This window comes from Neltuma alba, unplaced genomic scaffold (genome assembly GCF_004799145.2).
Source record: "Neltuma alba isolate B1F8T4 unplaced genomic scaffold, ASM479914v2 tig00011997_pilon, whole genome shotgun sequence".
In the NCBI taxonomy this organism is placed as follows: domain Eukaryota; kingdom Viridiplantae; phylum Streptophyta; class Magnoliopsida; order Fabales; family Fabaceae; genus Neltuma; species Neltuma alba.
Window position 1 is genome coordinate 16836 of NW_021636570.1, and position 17907 is coordinate 34742.

General features: G+C 37.1%; 2 protein-coding genes across 2 annotated transcripts; one reads left to right on the forward strand and one right to left on the reverse strand.

The window, feature by feature from the left end:
- Positions 1 to 3317: 3317 nt before the first annotated feature.
- LOC114720745 (probably inactive leucine-rich repeat receptor-like protein kinase IMK2) lies at positions 3318 to 5459 on the forward strand. Its single transcript, XM_028906435.1, has one exon. It carries the CDS (start codon positions 4096 to 4098, stop codon positions 5311 to 5313), a length of 1218 nt encoding a protein of 405 aa, XP_028762268.1. The 5' UTR covers positions 3318 to 4095; the 3' UTR covers positions 5314 to 5459.
- A 7679-nt stretch (positions 5460 to 13138) lies between these two features.
- LOC114720758 (gibberellin receptor GID1B) lies at positions 13139 to 15786 on the reverse strand. Its single transcript, XM_028906456.1, has 2 exons — positions 15288 to 15786; positions 13139 to 14674 (listed from the first exon to the last, which is right to left on the reverse strand). Exons 1-2 carry the CDS (start codon positions 15324 to 15326, stop codon positions 13679 to 13681), a joined length of 1035 nt encoding a protein of 344 aa, XP_028762289.1. The 5' UTR covers positions 15327 to 15786; the 3' UTR covers positions 13139 to 13678.
- Positions 15787 to 17907: the final 2121 nt, after the last annotated feature.

Genomic DNA, 17907 nt, shown 5'->3' on the forward strand with positions numbered 1-17907 from the left:
TGACATGTTTCGCACCTAAATTTTAGACTAAACAAGGTTTCTTGTCTGACTTTAGGTTCCTACAATATACTACCTTCGGTTCTAATTATAAGAGCCAGTTGACTAATTTGAGGAGATTAAAGAAGTAAGTTGAGTTAGTTATTTATTCTAAATAGATGTTGTCTTTCCTAAAATATCCTTACTAGTCAAGTGTATTGACTAGAACTATCATTGTTAGAAAGGCTATTTTGAAAAAAAAAAAATGAGAGACAAAAAGGATTGTGGTCTTATATTAAGGACTGGAGGTAGTATGATACACTATCATATTTCTCAAATGCAAGAATTGTAAAAGCAATGCATATGATGTTTTGATGAAATGGTAATACTGGTCCTAATTATAAGACCCGATTGATTTATTTGAGGAGATTAAGGAAGTAAGTTAAGTTGGTTATTTATAATAAATAAGTGTTGTTATTCCTAAAATATCCTTACTAATTAAGTATATTGGCTAAAACTATCATTATTAGAAGGATTATCTTGGAAAAAAATGCATAAATATAAGAAAGAAAATGGATTGGGTCTTATAATTAGGACCAAATAAAAAGTCAAATTGAGTCTTATAATAAGGACCGGAGGAGTACAACGAGTCGACCAGAATTATTGACTTGTTGGGCTCGCCGGCCGATTTGATTCGAACTTACAGACAATTATTAATGTTAATTCGTGACTTATTTTATTGATATGATGCTTTCTTCATGAAGCGAAAAAAATTGTTCGGTCCGCTTTTTGAAAAATAGACAACTCTGCTCTCTAGTTCTTAAAGGGATCGAATTCTAAAATATGAGAACTATTACGGAAAAAGGGATAAAAATATGGAGTATTTTTTGTTCTTTAACTTTATATAAAATTTTATTTTGATTCCTTAAGATTGTGTATTTTTAGTGTCATAATCATAAAACCGTTAAAAAATAATAACATTGAGATACTAAAGATTAATAAAATATTGTTAAATGTTAACATAAACAATTATAATTATTACAACTAATAATTTTGGGATAAAAGAAGTAATAATATTCTTTTTTAAAGTTAAGAAATGAAATTGAAACTTTATATTAAGTTAAAAGGTTAAATATCTATTTTTACTAAAAAAAAATGTGGAACTTACACGTATAATTAGCTCTGTCCCTCTAGTATGTATTACTTGAATAAATATGGATTTATGTATCTTTTCACATGATAATATGAAGTTAATTTTTCGCAGAGATATATTACCTCCATTTCTTAATATAAAAATTAGTTAACTAATTTGAGTAGATTAAAAAAATAGTTAAGTTAGGTATTTGTAATAAATATGTGTTGTATTTTTCAAAATTTTTTTACTAATCATGTCTATTAGTTAAAACTATCATTTGATAAAACCATTAACATATACAACTACTACAAGGACTATCTTGGAAAATAATAGATAAACATCAAAGACAAAATAAATTTGGGTCTTATATTTTAAACCACATTAAATGTCAAATAAGTTCTTATATTAAGAACAGAATGTAGTATAAATTTAGAAAAAAGTGTCGATCTAATAAGGAAGAGAGAATCTTAGAGTTAGTGAACACATTAAGGGTCTGTTTGGATTGACAGTGAAAAAAGTAGTTTGTTTTCAATCTGATTTTTAAAAAAGTAAGATTAGGTAAAAGTTAAATTGGGTAAGGTGAATTGTGTTTAGATTAAAGTTTAAAAAGTTAGTTTGTAAAAGTTATATTGGTAAAAGATTGTTTGGATTATGATTGAATAAAAGTAAGTCTGTTTACAAAATTACCAAAATAAGTATAAGTTTTAATAAATAATAAAACATGATAAAAAAATAAATTTACATAATACAATGAATTTCAATTAATTTAATATGAAGAAGTAAAATTTAATGAGTGAATTAGCTCAGTTTAAAATTAAATGGGTCAGTGTTTTTTGGTCCATAAGCTCAGTTTCAGTTTGAATAAGCTCCTCAAATTAGCTTATCCAAAACGTATGTTTACATCTGGGTTTTGGTTCCATATCAGATCCCCCACCAGTCCTCCCAAACAACCCATAATTTTTCAATCGGGCTTAATATAAAAATAAGCTGTTTTTGGGTCAGAAAACGCTGAGTCAAACAGGTACTAAATATAGCTTACACAATATAACTTCGATTTTTCAATTTTCTTTTTTATGCAATCTCTCTCTTTCTCACGTCACGACACTTTCTCACTCGAGTTCACTCGCCAGATGTTGTAAAAGAGCAACTACTCGAGTTCGCATGCCACTTGATGCTCTCGAGTTCCGTCTTTGGAGGGTCAAAAGCAGTTACCCTCTCTCGAAAGCTTCCTTTACTTGGGGAGAAAGAAACACATTATCTTGCTCCCCAAGTTGCAATTTTTTTTTTTTTCAAATTACTATTTCTGGTCCTAATTATAAGAGCTAGTTGACTAATTTGAGGAGATTAAGAAAATAAATTAAGTTATTTATTTGTAATAAATAAATGTTGTATTTCTTAAAATATCTTTACTAATTAAGTGTGTTGGTTAGAATTAATATTATTAGAAAAATTATCTTAGAAAAAAATATAAAAATATCAGAGACAAAATAGATTAGAGTATTAAGGACCGGAAGTAGTAAGATTTAAAAGAAGGCCTTGCACTAGAGAGAAGTTCTAAGAGCTTACAAAATGTGAACAAGGAAGAGTAAAGCTTTGTGAGGACTGCGGAAGATGTTGGAGGACATAGCTTGTGTTGAAACAAACAGCAGAACAAGGTTACATGAATATCCCGTTACCACAATTGTAGAGCCAAACCCCTAAACTTCAATTGGGACTAATTGTTTCCGTTTTAAAAAAATCTCTTCACACCTCGTGCAACTTGAAGTAGGAGAAGAGTTAGAAGGGATGGTTGGTGTGGTTGGCTCAGATGGGCATACAAACCTTTAAGAACATGGGGGGCCCATTTCAATGGTTTGTGAGTTACTACCTCCCCACAAGGCAAAGGCAGCCCCATTTTGATAGGATGGTATTTGCTTCTTTGTGACCTAACTCAAGTACTCACTCCACTCGTTCCTTCACACGCACGATTTCATACCCTTAAAAAGGTCGGTCGTTCCATTGTTTAATGCATTGAGGGTTCCCACACTTGTGTTTCTCATTATGGATAAGTAGTTGTGGCTGTGCTATGCCCACTCCTTAAATATCCACCTGTGCCTTCAGAACACTGCTGTGTGTTAGTTATGGAAGTTGCCGGTTTTTAATGGGAAAACAGAGAACAAAGAGAAAAGGGAACTTTTCAGTAGGTATGGCTTTCACCAGTAACTTCGCTAATCGGGCAAGGCAATTACTTCTCACAATCACCCTCATAATGCAACTCAGCTATCATATTCATATCATATCTCATCTCGTCCATGCCCCTTGGCTTTCATTAAAGAGATTATTGTATTATAGATGTGAGAAGCATCGATGCCCCATCATTGTTGAGTTTAGCAAGAAAGGTACACCTTTACACGGCTTTTATTTTTCCCAGCGACCCTGTCCGTGCGTGCCCCCATTTTCCCTTGCGCCAACACTGTCCTATCATTTGATCCCTCACACGTGTCGCTTTCGCGTGCCTTCCTTTTTACAGCTGCCTCCTCTTTTCTGCTTTCCCGGCCCAAGGCCCGCGTGGCCTCCACTGGAGCCCATCTCATCATCCCTCTTCCCAGACCATAGCTTCGGCTTCCACGTAGGCTCGTACAGCCGTTTCACCCGAACCTCAAGAGCAAACAGAACGAGTGCATGTTTATTAAAATAATGATAATAATTGCCCTGCTGATAACTTAGCTTCCGCCTCTGGTTGTACTCGCTGCGTGGTGTGAATAGCATCATCTTCTCTGAGAAGCCAAGAATAAAGAAGGCCCCATTGAAAGCTCAGCTCAGTACTAGACTCTCATCTCTTGCTTCTCTTCCAAGCCTCTGATTTCTCACTCTCTTAATCTCTATAAAATCTCTGACTTTCACTACTTAATGCCGTCACTATTGCTTCCGCCGTCTTAGACTTCCACTTCCTCTCGCCTCTTTTTTCATTACCGTATTTGCCTACGCTTTTAGCTTCGCCTCTCATGGCGTGGCCGAGGGAGCCGGGATGCGGCATTGTTTCGTATGTTCTGCTTTTCATGTGTTTGGCACAGTTGCAGTGTCATTTCCATGCGCTTGCCATGTTGGACCCTCTTGATTTCTTGGCCCTGCAATCGATTCGCAAGTCTCTCAAGGACATGCCGGGGTCGGATTTCTTTTCCTCTTGGGATTTCACCGCTGAACCATGTAATTTTGCCGGGGTTTACTGTGATTCCGACAAGGTTGTTGCCCTTAATCTCGGCGACCCCAGAGCTGGTTCTCCCGGTCTGACGGGTAGGCTCGACCCGGCGATTGGTAAGCTATCTGCTCTCACCGAGTTCACGATTGTGCCTGGTAGAATCTACGGCTCTCTGCCTCAGTCACTCTCCAATTTGAAGAACCTCAGATTCCTTGGCGTTAGCCGGAACTTCATCTCCGGCGTGATTCCAGAGCACTTGGGCGGGTTGCGCAATCTCAGAACCCTCGATCTCAGCTACAATCAGCTCACTGGACGCATTCCTCCGTCCATTGGAGCCTTACCGGAGCTAAGCAACTTGATCCTTTGCCACAACCACCTCTCCGGTTCAGTCCCCTCGTTTGCGTCACACACCCTTACTCGACTTGACCTGAAGCACAACTCTCTCACGGGCTCGCTCGCTCCCAATTCTCTCCCTCCTTCACTCCAGTATCTCTCCCTCTCCTGGAACAATCTCAGCGGCCCAGTGGATCGGCTCTTGAACCGGATGAACCAGTTGAACTACTTGGACCTTAGCTTGAACCGGTTCACAGGCATCATTCCGCCTCACATATTCTCATTTCCACTCACCAATCTTCAACTGGAAAGGAACCAATTCACCGGCCCTGTCCAACCGGTTAATCAGGTCGCAATCCCAACGGTCGATCTCAGCCACAACGAGTTCTCGGGTCAAATATCGCCCATGTTCTCGACCGTGGAGAATCTATACCTCAACAACAACCGGTTCACGGGTCGGGTTCCGAGCAACTTCGTGGACCGGCTATTGGCAGCTAGAATACAGATACTGTATTTGCAGCACAACTATCTGACCGACATTGAGATCAGTCCAACGGCTGAGATTCCAGTGAGCAGCTCGTTGTGTCTTCAGTACAACTGCATGGTCCCGCCCATACAGACGCCATGCCCCTTGAGGTCTGGGAAACAGATAACGAGGCCTACTGCACAATGCAACGCATGGAGAGGGTAAAGTTGGAAATTCTCACCACCCACAATGACACATCTAGGATTATATAATCAAGGGTCTTTTTGTAGTTTTGTTTTGATTCATTTAATTTAATTATGTAATAATGGAGGCAGGATGATGAACAAGCGACGTGAAATGTGAATATGGTAGATGGTGTAGCTGTTTTGCGAAGGGTTCTTACTTATTCCAGTGAGAGTTTCTATAAAGTCTTAGGAAAGAAATATAATTATTAAAAAAATCTCAATGGTAAAAAATGACAAATTTAATGTAAGAACTTGCTTATTAAGATTTTTTAGTAATTATTTTCTTTTCTTAAGATTTAGTTGTAATTTTCCCTCGTTCTCAAGGGTCCCATATATTACTGATGTAATATGATTCGTTGGACTCGTTATCGTTTCAATTTCTGGCGTTCTCAAGTGTCGCTATTTTGTGAAGGGTTCTCCCTTGTTTTCAGTTTTAAAAGCAGATCCTTGTGAGGGCCTCATTACCGTTGATCAGCTTTTTTACAGCTTTGTGAAAGCACGAAGTGCTGCTTTCTGTAATGGCGAATGCAAGGTGAGGGAGCAAGCATTCATCATCTTCCTCAATCATCACTCACTTTGAGGACCCTGTGAATAGGCCCATTGTGGTGAATAGGCCTTTTGGAATGACTCTTTCTAGTTGTCTCTGGGCGTGCCAACCTAGCATATTACGATGATGATGGGACGTGAGGCAATGGAAAGACAAATCTAAATAAAAAAAAATGGTGAGATTAGTTAAAGACTTAACAAAACAATTACTGTGTGGCACATTGCCTGAATGAATGGTGGTGGAATTGGAAGATGAAAGGCCTGTTTGGGTCTCTCTCAAAACCATAGTTTGGAAGGCAAAACCATGGTTTGGATGGGATTTCACCCAAACAGCATCAATTTTAGAAAAATAATCTGAAACTATGATTTGGGCTAAAATCATGGTTTTGGGTTCCAAAACTATAGTTTCAGGAGAAGTGAATCTATTTTGCTTCTGGCTCAAATTGAAAAGTATGATTGTGCCTGTCAGAGTAAATCTCAACAATAATATGACTTTAACATTCCTCAATTATTTTTTTATAAACATATTTAATATTATATCTGATAAACATATACACACATATTAATTATTAATTAATTATATTATCTTATGTATTATGAATTATGTTGATAAAAAAATATATTATTAACAATTTTATTCCTTCAAATTAAAATATATCATAAAATCTATATTTTATATAATTATCACATTAACTTATATCTTTTTTAGTAATTTGTATATATATAAAAAGTGCTTCTGATAACAACTATCCAAACACTCTCACTTCCTAGAATCATTTTTTCACAAAATTTATTCTTTCCAAAATTTATTCTCCAAAAGTTATTCTCCAAACCATGGTTTGGTTTCATCTAAACACTCCTGAACTTCAATGATCTGTTAAACCCATGTTTACTGCTCAGTCTTTTTTCCAACTAGAATCCCACGTTTTATTTGTATAGTTTTTGTTGTGTTTGTGTGTGGCCACTCTTCAAATAAGTAACATCATTAGCATCCTTACCGGACAGCGTGGGCCCAAAAAACATAGAAAAGACACAGGAATCTGTGGAAGGTGGCCCTCCCCATAGAAGCTGCCATTGCACGCCATTAATGTCAGAATGAAGCACCTTCCTATTACTTTTCCGCATATAATACTTGCAATGGCTATATTATCATCAGTTTGTTCCTTTGTGCAGCATACGGAATGCAAGGGATGGCACCATAACGAGAAATTTCATGATGCTTCAACAACAGTAGTGGGAACTAATATAGGTTCCCCATAATGTGAACTGTGAAGACGGCACCAATTCCTAATATAATGGAACACATTAATTAAAGACTGCGTGAGAATGAATCAAGCCAGCTGGCAAACTTATTTCCCTTCCAAATACATGACAGATTGTTTGTGACTAATAACTGACAGCGTATAAAGAATGGGAAAACAGAAATTTTATGGTCGATCTTTACTAAAGAGGAGTTATCCGAATAGTAACCCTGCAGATATAGCCAGAGGAAATGATTACAGAATAAGTCTGGGTTTTATACTTTACCTAAATGCCCAAGAGAAATAACAAGAAGAAATAGGATAGGAATACCCGAAAATGATCTCTTTATGTAGCTAATGACTCTGATCAAAGGTCTTCAGATCTTTTTTTGGAGGTGGGTAATCCATACATCTTGTAATTTCTTTTACAATAATGCCTTGAAAATGGAAGTAACTTCTTAACTAGAAACTGTAGAATATCAAACTCCAGAAGAGTCAGAATATTTCCCTCACAGACATGCAAAGTCACATTGAAGCAGAGTAATCAGAAAGAACAACAGTAATATTTCCTAACTACTCAAGCATAACCTGGGTGCAGGGGCAGAATCACCTGCGTATGTCCTATCAAACAGGGAAACACATCTCACATCACTACTGCTATAATCAAAATTTGTGAGCATTCTGTCATTTTCGGTCTGGTGAATGTACCTACATAAGCAACACTTCATTGGAGATGTGGATTAAATTTACGTGCCAACTCAATAAGTCAGAGAAATGTGACTATGTGAGCTTAATGGCATCTATGTTTTAATTTGTTATTCTTTGGTTATACTTATGCAGGAGCAGCATAGCCAGCAAACCTCAACAAGTGATCTATCGCCATTTGAGACTGTAGGTAGTCTAATTTATTGCTGGTATCATAATTGAATGGCATTTTGTATATGTTCCAAACTTTGATGGTCTGCTATATCTTTACCTTTTGAAATGTAACAACCCATCTCTACGGCAATCAATAAATGCATTGCCCTCAGAAGTGTCCTATCAGAACCTCCGCTGGACTACTTGTGAGATAGGGAAAAATCATGTTATAAGTTGATAATGGGCAAAATGAAGAACCAAAAGAGCTAATAAGGCCACTAGATTCCATATACTGTGATAATGTTTGCGTCAATAAGGCCACTAGGTTCCATATGCTGTGAGAAAATTGTGATACTCTCAAAGGAATGAAAGAGCAGAGAACATAATGAAATAACTCCATCTCTTGCTGTCAAGCATACCAAGAGATTTTGTGTCAGGGATTGTATTTAATCACTTACGTATCTTTTTCTAGTTTTGTTTTGATTCGTTTAACTATGCATAACGGAGGCAGAATGATGAACAAGGGAAGCTGTGAAAGCGTGGCTATTTTGTGATGGGTTCTTAAACGTTCTAGTGTCCTATGTATTATTAATGTAAAATATCATTCGCTAGGCTCATTCCTGTTTCAATTTTGGTGTAAAACTTAGGATTCCACTGCTACTAAGAAATACATTTTAGAATGTTTCAAAACCCCCATGTCCCTTCTCAGTTTCTTGTTCTCGAAGTTCGGGTAAATGTGAAATAGCATAAACTGTTGGTTGTATTTAGAACTTAGAAGCAGAGTCTCTTTTGGGAGATGCTAGGCCTCTATAAGCTCTAAGTTATTTAAACCTTAATTCATCACATTATAAAAGGCCAACACATCCTGTTAAACCCAACTCAATGATGATGCTTAATTAATTTTACTGCTACTACCAAAAAGAGAGTGTAGCCCAAATAAGTGTTGTAAAAAGACAATGCTATTCAGCCTCAACTAACTGTAGGAAAAACAAACTATCTGGTCTTTTTATTATATTCTCTCATAGGATCTCATGGTGATTTCTCCTTATTATTTCCCTTCCCTTGTTGGTTTCAGACATGATGGAATCGGGCTTATGATAAATCCTTTTTGTGAAGAAAGACAAGTGCTCAAGGTGCTTGTCATATATCCTATCAGAGTCAATTACCAAAGTAACGCGAATCAGGATAAAGGGAAGTCCCCTCTTCCGATGCAGTTAGCTCGACTCGTGGTGTAGCTCTTAATAGGCATGTAGCCGTAGGTGTTTTCTCTTCTTTCATCTCAAGCTCCCAGCTTGTGCTAGTGGTCCTAGTGAGGCGAGGGAAGATTCTAGATCCATAGTAGAGTTCCAGACCATACGAGTTGCCATTTCATTTCCCCTAGATGTCGTGCCAGCCATTGGTAGAAAGATTAGGAAAGTCTGTGAGTCAACCTTTCGTACAGTCTCCTTACAGCTGACTTCACACCAACCCAATCGGAAACCAAACCCTCCACCTCCCCTTACCCTCTAAGCTCCTTCCCTGAGTAACTCCTTAGCCCAGTAACAGGTATCTCTCGTGAAACCTTCCCTTTACAGCATTGGAATCTCGCTTACGTACCGCTTATTCTGGCAGATCCTTTATTGTGATTACTCTTTAGCCTGCTTCACATGATTTTTCTTTTGTATGGATAGCCTTTGCTTCATTTTCCCTACATGTAACTACATGAATATCTTCTTTTTGGAGGCAATCATTTTTGAAGTAATGTCGGATACTAAACTTAGACACATCTCTTCCAATGAGCATCCAAACCTTAATTCACCGTATTATGAAGGGCCAGTACATCCCGTGAAATCCAACTCACTGACAATGCTCAATCAATTTTACTACTACTACCAAGAAGAGGGTGTAGCCCAAATAAGTGTTGCAAAAAGAAAATGCTATTCAACCACAACTAACCGTAGGAAAAACAAACCATCTAGTCTTTTTATTATATTCTCTTGCAGGATCTCACAGTGATTTCTCCTTATTATTTCCCTTCTAAATCCCGGATCCTGATTTCAAGGCCCATCAATGAAGGTTGCGTTTACAAATTACCCAGTTATTAGCAATTTCGTGATTCGTTCGAATGCACGTTAGATGTTGTTTGATTTTCATCAAATTAAAGATGCCCGTATGCACTTTTTATGTTCTGTTTCACATAATTAATTAAAAAAAAACATTTTCCATATTATTGTCATATACACGTCCAGTGAAATGTCTTTTGACCCCAATGGGTAGCGTCAAACAGGGCTGTGATCCAATTATTAGAGGATTCGGTAAGTTTCAACTTTTGTTGGGCCAAAGAAGTACAAAGGCCCAATATCAGGCCCACACAATTCACTCGTCCATCGTCACTAGCTCCAGCCTCAACAGCTCACGATTTTGCGCATCAGATGGTAACAATGGTTAATTTTAAATTTGAATGGGTTGTTTACATATTTAAAATTATAAATATTTTATGTCACCGTTTCACGAGGACTTTGTGAATAAGAGCGAAAGCATATCACAGAAGAAACGCGAAATGATGTTTGTAAAGAATGCAGGGAGGAGGAGCAGCAGATTACACAAAAATACGTCTATTAAGGTTTTTAGCTGGTGAGAAGAAATAGTGAGAAGGATCGTTAATACTCTATATATATAAATATATATAATTTGTAATAAACTGTATAAAAAATAATAAATAAAATTTGTAATAAACAGTTTTTTTTTTTGGTATACAAATTTATCAGGATCTTCGTAGTGCTGCAATCCTTAATGAGAGATTTTTCTTCAATTTTCCTTTTTGTCACTTAGCCACCTGTTTTAAGTGATATAAATATGTAATCAATGATTTCATTTTCAAACCTTTAACTCATATTTTGTACTGATATTGGGATTTCAATTAAGAATCAGAAAAGACAAGGGGGTGGAGGGGTGGTTCACATAAAAGTAAATTACACCGACAAAATCAGAAAACAAGCTTTTCTTTTAGTATTCATGTGTTGTGAGAGTGTGGTTGTTTGTTTGTTCCCATGTTTCTTGTGATGCATTTTCCTCATCTTTTCTCAACATCCTCTTCCTCGTGCTTCCCTCCATAATCATATCTACCACCACAACTTTCTCTGTTTTCGTATTTTCTCATGTTCCCTCCTCTTAAATCAAAAGTCCTTTTTTTCCTCCCCGTCTTCTACTTTGGGGTCATTTTCAAATGCAGGCTGGAAATTTAGCAACGTCAGGGTGTTTGGAACGTATTAGAATCAATTGAAAAAAAATACTCTCATATAGCACTTATATTGAACACTGTAAAATCACTTGTGAAAAATCAATCCAAACACTCCCTTCATGGTAAAAACAAATGTCGGCAGATTTTCTAACTTTCTCAAGTTCCCCCCGACTCATTTACATCTCCCCAATTTTACGTATTCAGTGAGCTCATCACACAAACAAGAAAGAATCAAGAAAGAATGAAAATTGTATCTTGCTTTGGCATTGTTAGGTCCTTTTAGGAATCGATTTGGTTTTGAGGCTGCAAGTGTCACAAACTGTTTGAGTATATAATATAAACACATCGCTGGCTTCATAATTAAGCTACTCAAAGGATAAGGCCCGGCTTCTATTTTTCAAATCAGCAACTGTTGACCATGAGCCTTCAAATAATTCCAGATTCCCACACCTCTTTTTAAAACCAAACAGGATAAGAATATATGAAGAACAAGTCAAAAACAATATATGACTTTCTCTCATGCTTCATGTGAAAATTCTTTATTCCTCCATTCATTTAATTAATTTCCGTTCCGTGTCACTTAATCTTTAGTTTCTTTTATAAATTCAAAATGGCAAAAGAGCGATTAGATTTACATGCCCCAAAAGATAATCTTGACAGAAGAGAAGCAGAAGCAGAAACAAATGGGTAATAAAAGGGCGGTTGAGGAAAGAAGTAACATTTGAACAGAAAGAAACAAAAAGGGGGCATTAATGGAAGAATAGTGAGATGGGAAAATGGTGTAAACGCGCAAACCACAAGCAATGACGTAGTAGTTTAATTAATGCTCTTAAAAAAAGCAAGGTACTCACTACTGACCAAACACATGAAAGCCTTTCTTTTGTCAATAAAGAAAAGCCCCGTTTCTTGACAACGACTCTCCTCTCTGTCGTATTGCGGAATATTTCTCAAGACACAAACAACTAATTTACTAAGGACACCCCATAACAAGACACGCGGAACAGGAGGCCCTTGAGAACTTCAACCAAAAAAAAAAAAAAAGATCAAAGCTTTGAAAAGTCTTTGTTCCCAAGCTGATTGCTTTTTAGTGCTGGACACTGTCAAGAGAGAAATTATGGTTTTTATATGTAATGCAGAGAGGCAGGGCAAGAAAGTCAATAAAAAGACATGGTTCCACGTCCTTTGTCCCAGCCTAGCCGTGCCTACCACTTTTAGTGAGCATTTAAATAAACAGTTTTAAAAGTAATCTCAAAACCAAAGTTTTCTTTGTTTTTCTTTTTTTCCCATCTCATATTTCATTTGGACTCTTGTAGGTTTCGTGGGTTCCCAGAAAGTGGTCCCCCGAGAATACATCCAAAAGTCGCAACCACTACCAGGAAATGGGTTTCCCCTCTTCAACACAATGCCAAATTCCTGTTTTTGCTGTTTTCCCAACCTCCAAACACGCCTAACTACAATAGGGCATTGAGGTGATGACAAGAATTACTCCGCTTTGATGTTGAAAGTGAAAGATGGCCATTTCCATATTGATTCAAGCTCCTGCAAATCATTCTTCCTCTCAACGTTTTCCATGTCTTCTTCTGTTGATTGGAATGGTTTGGCTTTTCTCCGCTATAGCTTCCTCGTTACTTTCTAACATTTCCCTAACGAGGCCCCAAAAAAAAAAAAAATCTTCTTCCCCTTTACCAACATGTGTATCAACTTTTTGAGGCGACTTGACCCTACCAACCTAATTGCCCAGAGAAAGAGAGAAAAGAAGAACCAGAGAATGAATAAGTACTTTCACTACAGCAACAACTGTTGGTGATGAACAATGCATCAGACATGACTCATCCTAATGACATTAAGATGTAATGTTATTACAAGGATTGGAAAGCCCTCTGTGACAGCCGTGAATTTTAAACTTCTTAATATAGCGGGTAGCGGGATACAGGAGAACAGAACAAGAACAAGTGCACATATAATACTGTAACGTTAACTACTTGATAAAACTATAGGAAAAAGTCTGATAAGTATAGCATACAAGTTCATAATAACATGGGATTTGCTCCGCTTTACATTAAGAAATTAGTGCTACAATAGGAAGCCATTTCCTTAGCCTAAGTGACGACCAACAAGGCGCTTCGCCCTCCATCTTCCTTCTGTGACTGTGGTCATTAAGGATAAGTGGGGCAAGCTTGACAAACCACCTGACCGAACAGAGCTTTCTACTTCAAACTGCAGAAACTACCCTTCAGAAAGACATGGGCAGATAACAGACAAAGAGTCCTCGGAGTTTCAGAACTCTCGGATTGACCGCCATGGATGTTACAATAGTATGAAGTAAATCCATCCCCTACGCAATTTTTATAACTACACACCATATTTATATGAAGTAGAAAAGAGGAAAAAAAGAAGAAGATACAAAAATAGAACCCATGAGAAGTGTGGCGCTTTTGTTATGTATGGCCTTGTTGTAGTAGGTAAGGTTAAGTAGTATATTAACAGTCAGAATTGACGAACTTGTTTATCTCCTCCATGAGGCAATAGAAATGATCATTATTGGGCAAGAAGTAGAAACCGATAGTAGCTTCTTTCAGGAAAAGGAGTCTGACATCTTGACCCGAATCCTTGAGACCCTGTACATATGCGAATTGCCAATCTTGGAGAAGGTCCAAACCAGCCACACAAACAAGACTTTTAGGGAACTTAAGTCCCTCGAGACTTTTTCCCCTGGGGCCAAAAGGGTTACACGCAGGATGGTCTCTATCTTCACCTTCAGGAAGAAAAGCCCTCCAATACCAATCACGGTCTTGTAATCTCACAAAGTACCTCCCATCCAGTCTCTTCTCTGACTCTGTCCTCTTCTCTCCACCAAACAATGGATGAAGAAGAATGTTACCCAAAATCTCAACATCCTCCTCGGCTGCCCTCGCAGCCACATGATGTGCAATATTGCCTCCAGAACTATCCCCGGCTAGGTACACATGAACCTTGGAATCAGTCCCACTCTGAAGCCACGTTCTTGATTTAACCCATTTTAGGGCAGCCCAGCCGTCTTCATAGGCACAGGGGTACCGATGTTCGGGTGAACGGCGGTAGTTCACGGAGACTACGACAGCCTTGCAAATGTTGACGAGGCGGCGGCAGAAAGTGTCGTAGATAGCACTATTGGCCGAGGAATGAGAGAAGCTTCCACCATGGAAGAAGATGATGACAGGGACAACCTTGGTGGTACTCAGGGGCTTTTCCAGTTCTATGTAGCCCCACTTAGCCTCACTTTCAGGAGCTGGTTCATAAATTCGATTGAAGAGGCCAGTATTTCGATCGACGTGATCGAAAGAGAATACTCCGTCTACTGGAATTGTATTGGCAGGGACCTTCCGATCAAGGAACTCGGCTAGCTCACGGTTAAATGTTCCATCTGCGCGACGAAGGAGATTGTACGCCAGCTTGAAATTGGAGATGAGAACCCAAGTATTGAGTGGAACAACGCACTACAAAAGGAGCCAAGATTGAAGATATTACTTGTTAGAACATTAATCAGTGACTTTGTTGAACTGGAGATTAACTATATGGATCAGACGACGATCCAGAAAGTTAGAGAACGAGGAAGGGGAAATTAATGCGGAGAAAGGAAAACAAACGGATGTATCCCCAAAGACACCTCACAAATCACCAAAAGAAAGATCAGAACTTTCAGCTTGTCGCACCAAATGAAAACCGAGTTTTCCAACTTACCAGAACAAGAAACCGTGGCCTACATGGAAGAAATGGAAAGTACAAGGAAAAAAATCAAACCGACTCATGAATCATATCATCTTATTCAATAAAACATGAAGAAACACATCCCCATCGATCAGAGATATTCCCAAACATCATCAGGCCCTTGCAATTGAAGCGAAAGATCAAAACTTTCTCCAGAAACTTGTGATCATCAGGACCCCGCATCACATAATTGGACAAAGAAAAGATGGGAGTACGAAAGAAAGAAGGCAAGCGACAAACTCAACCAAAATGTCTTTTCTTTCGCCAAAATACCAAAATGTCATGTCCAGAATTTTTCGCAAGATGAGTGATGGTAAAGATAAAAGGAAGATAGGTCGGTACCTTGGATTCACTAAGGTTGAGTTCATTGCTACCAGCCATGTCTGTTGAACTATCTAAGGATACACAGCAAAGGATGAAACGGAAAGCACAGAAGACACCTAGAGACCAAGAGGGATCGAGGCAGGAAGAGGCAGCCTTTTATGCCTCCTCATAATAATGAAAACAATTATAGGAATTTGAAGACAATGAGAAGACGATGAAAGGAGATTTAAGGGATGAAAGGCGAGGCCACAGAGGACTAGGATGTGGGTCTGCTCATGGGTAGCAGGATTTAGGTGACTTAAGAAGAAGAGACCCGACTATCTAGACAAAGGGAACAAAAGGAGCCGAGAAAGTTCAAAGATTTCAGAGAGAGAGAGAGAGAGAGATGGAGATGAGGAAGGAAGAGAGAGCAAGAAAGATCAGAGGGAACAGTGCAGGGAGAAACGGACAGAGAGAAGAGAGAAACAGGAACGGGAGGGTCAAACGCGAAGGAGCGACGGGATGAACGGAGACGAGAGAGACGACAAAGCAGGCGGCCGAATTAAACTGTTTAAATGGGCCCCAGCCCCCACACCCCTTTTTTTTATTATTTCTCAATTCTCAATCCCATGCATATATTTATGTAAACTTTCCATTCCTTTGAATAAATATGTAATTTTGATTGGGAATTAAATTATGGATAATGAATTTAATTTCGGCCCATGCGTATTTTTGGCCACCAATTTTGTTACCAGATTAGAGGAGATAATATAGGATAATATAATTTTTACATAAATTATTAATATAGGCAATAGTTGGCCAAAAATAGGATAATATAGGCAACGAGATAACTAATATCAATGATCATTTTAAGGTCAAAATAATTAAAGTAAATTACACGTCATTTTTTGTTTTTGTTGCTGGACACTAATATTTTATTGGAGATAATCTTATGTAATGTACATTGTGTGGTATTAAATATTGGCAGCTCTCTATACCTCTTTTTTTTTTTTTTCAATTTTCAAACATAAAGACCCTTTTGTATTTGTAAAATTAATACAAACACATATTTAACTTGTTAAAAATATTATAATTTGTATTTAATTTTTATAGAAATATACTATAATATAATTTTTACATAAATTATTAATATTTTTAGTATTAGCAAGATATATGGAAATAATTAATTGCTATAAATATAAGAAATTTCAGAAAATTTATATAATTTATAATTTGACCACGGTTTTTTTTTTAATAAACCACGTTTGAAAGTTTCAAGCAAACACGTAATATGTATAATAATTGAGATTTGTTTGGAATGCCTTATAAGAAATATCTTTGAATACAAAGCTGAGAAAAATTGTATCTTAATTTATGTTAAAAAGAATTATAAACATTTAAAATAAGCAGAAGTAACTGAATGATTAGATAATTGATTTGCTCCAAAATATGACACACGTATCTCGTTTTGTTCCCTTGTTAGTGTGGTGAGAGTGAGAGGGAAAGTGATAAATGACCTGTGGCTTGCGATTTGTGTCCGGAGCTTTTCTGGATGGCTATTGACAAGTCCGTTTTGGCTTCGTTTACAAGATGTGTTTGGGCATTTGATTTCTTTTTGTCAAATTAAAAATAGTGATTTTAGGACCCTTGTGTTTGTCGTTTCCCTAAAACAGTGCCCATTTTATCATATACCAACAACATCACCGTCACTAGCTTCGATTTAACTTTAAATATTTTCGCAAAAATATTATATTATCGCTTTTGATTTATTATGAAACTGCGAGTGTGAATGGATGCTTGGAGTTGGAGGGGTCTTTCAACAAATAGTTTTGACAATGATTTGAACTCATCAAATAGTAACATCTTGTTATTTTTATGCTGCTCATATTTGTCTGTTTTCACCCCCATTTTAAAACACGCTGAGTTTTTTCCCCCCGATAGAACAGAACAAGCTTATAATTACACTGCTGGTCAAAATTTCATATGAATTAGAATAAAAATGTAATAAGATTAAGAATAAAATTGCACTTTTATCCGTGAATTATTATGTCTTTTCATTCGTTACCTTTCTGAGAATTTAAATGTCTGCTAAACATGTGAATAAATGTGAAAGAATAAAATTGAACAAGAGTATATGTTCTGGCATTTTAAAAAGTATGCGCTCCAACATAGTTTGTCAACCCCAATGTTCCCAACTTTGATTAAACCGGTGAGATGAGTTATGACGGCGAAAAAAATGGTACTAATGCGAGCTTAGCAAAATGTGGCGTGTTGGTAAAAAATTATATTATACTTGTTTGAGAACAAAGATAAGATATATTTTATAATGTAATTTATACTAAAAAATAAAGCTTACATTTAAATGAGGACAAAAAATAAATTATAAATTATATGGCTTATATTTGAGATTCAATATAATCAGTACATGGACGGCGATGTTTCCTTCCCATATAACCGTAGGATAGCATACTTCTTCTCACCGAGTGAAGTTTTTTTTCTTAATCCACTTTTAAATCACTCTGCCAAACAATAACTAAATTATATTGACCTATTATGTTCTAATTCTTATTATAAATCGATAGCACTGTTTTTATATGCACATAAGGTGTGCGATAATGTTTTACGTACAGTTTGAGATGGAGACAGAATACATTATTAT

Bases quoted from the DNA above. Each gene is read 5' to 3' on its own strand.
- LOC114720745 (XM_028906435.1), top strand. From the start codon at position 4,096: ATGGCGTGGCCGAGGGAGCCGGGATGCGGCATTGTTTCGTATGTTCTG.
- LOC114720758 (XM_028906456.1), bottom strand. From the start codon at position 15,326: ATGGCTGGTAGCAATGAACTCAACCTTAGTGAATCCAAG. The intron at 14,675-15,287 runs GTACCGACCTAT...CTCCTTTTGTAG, and splicing joins TCAACCTTAGTGAATCCAAG to TGCGTTGTTCCACTCAATAC.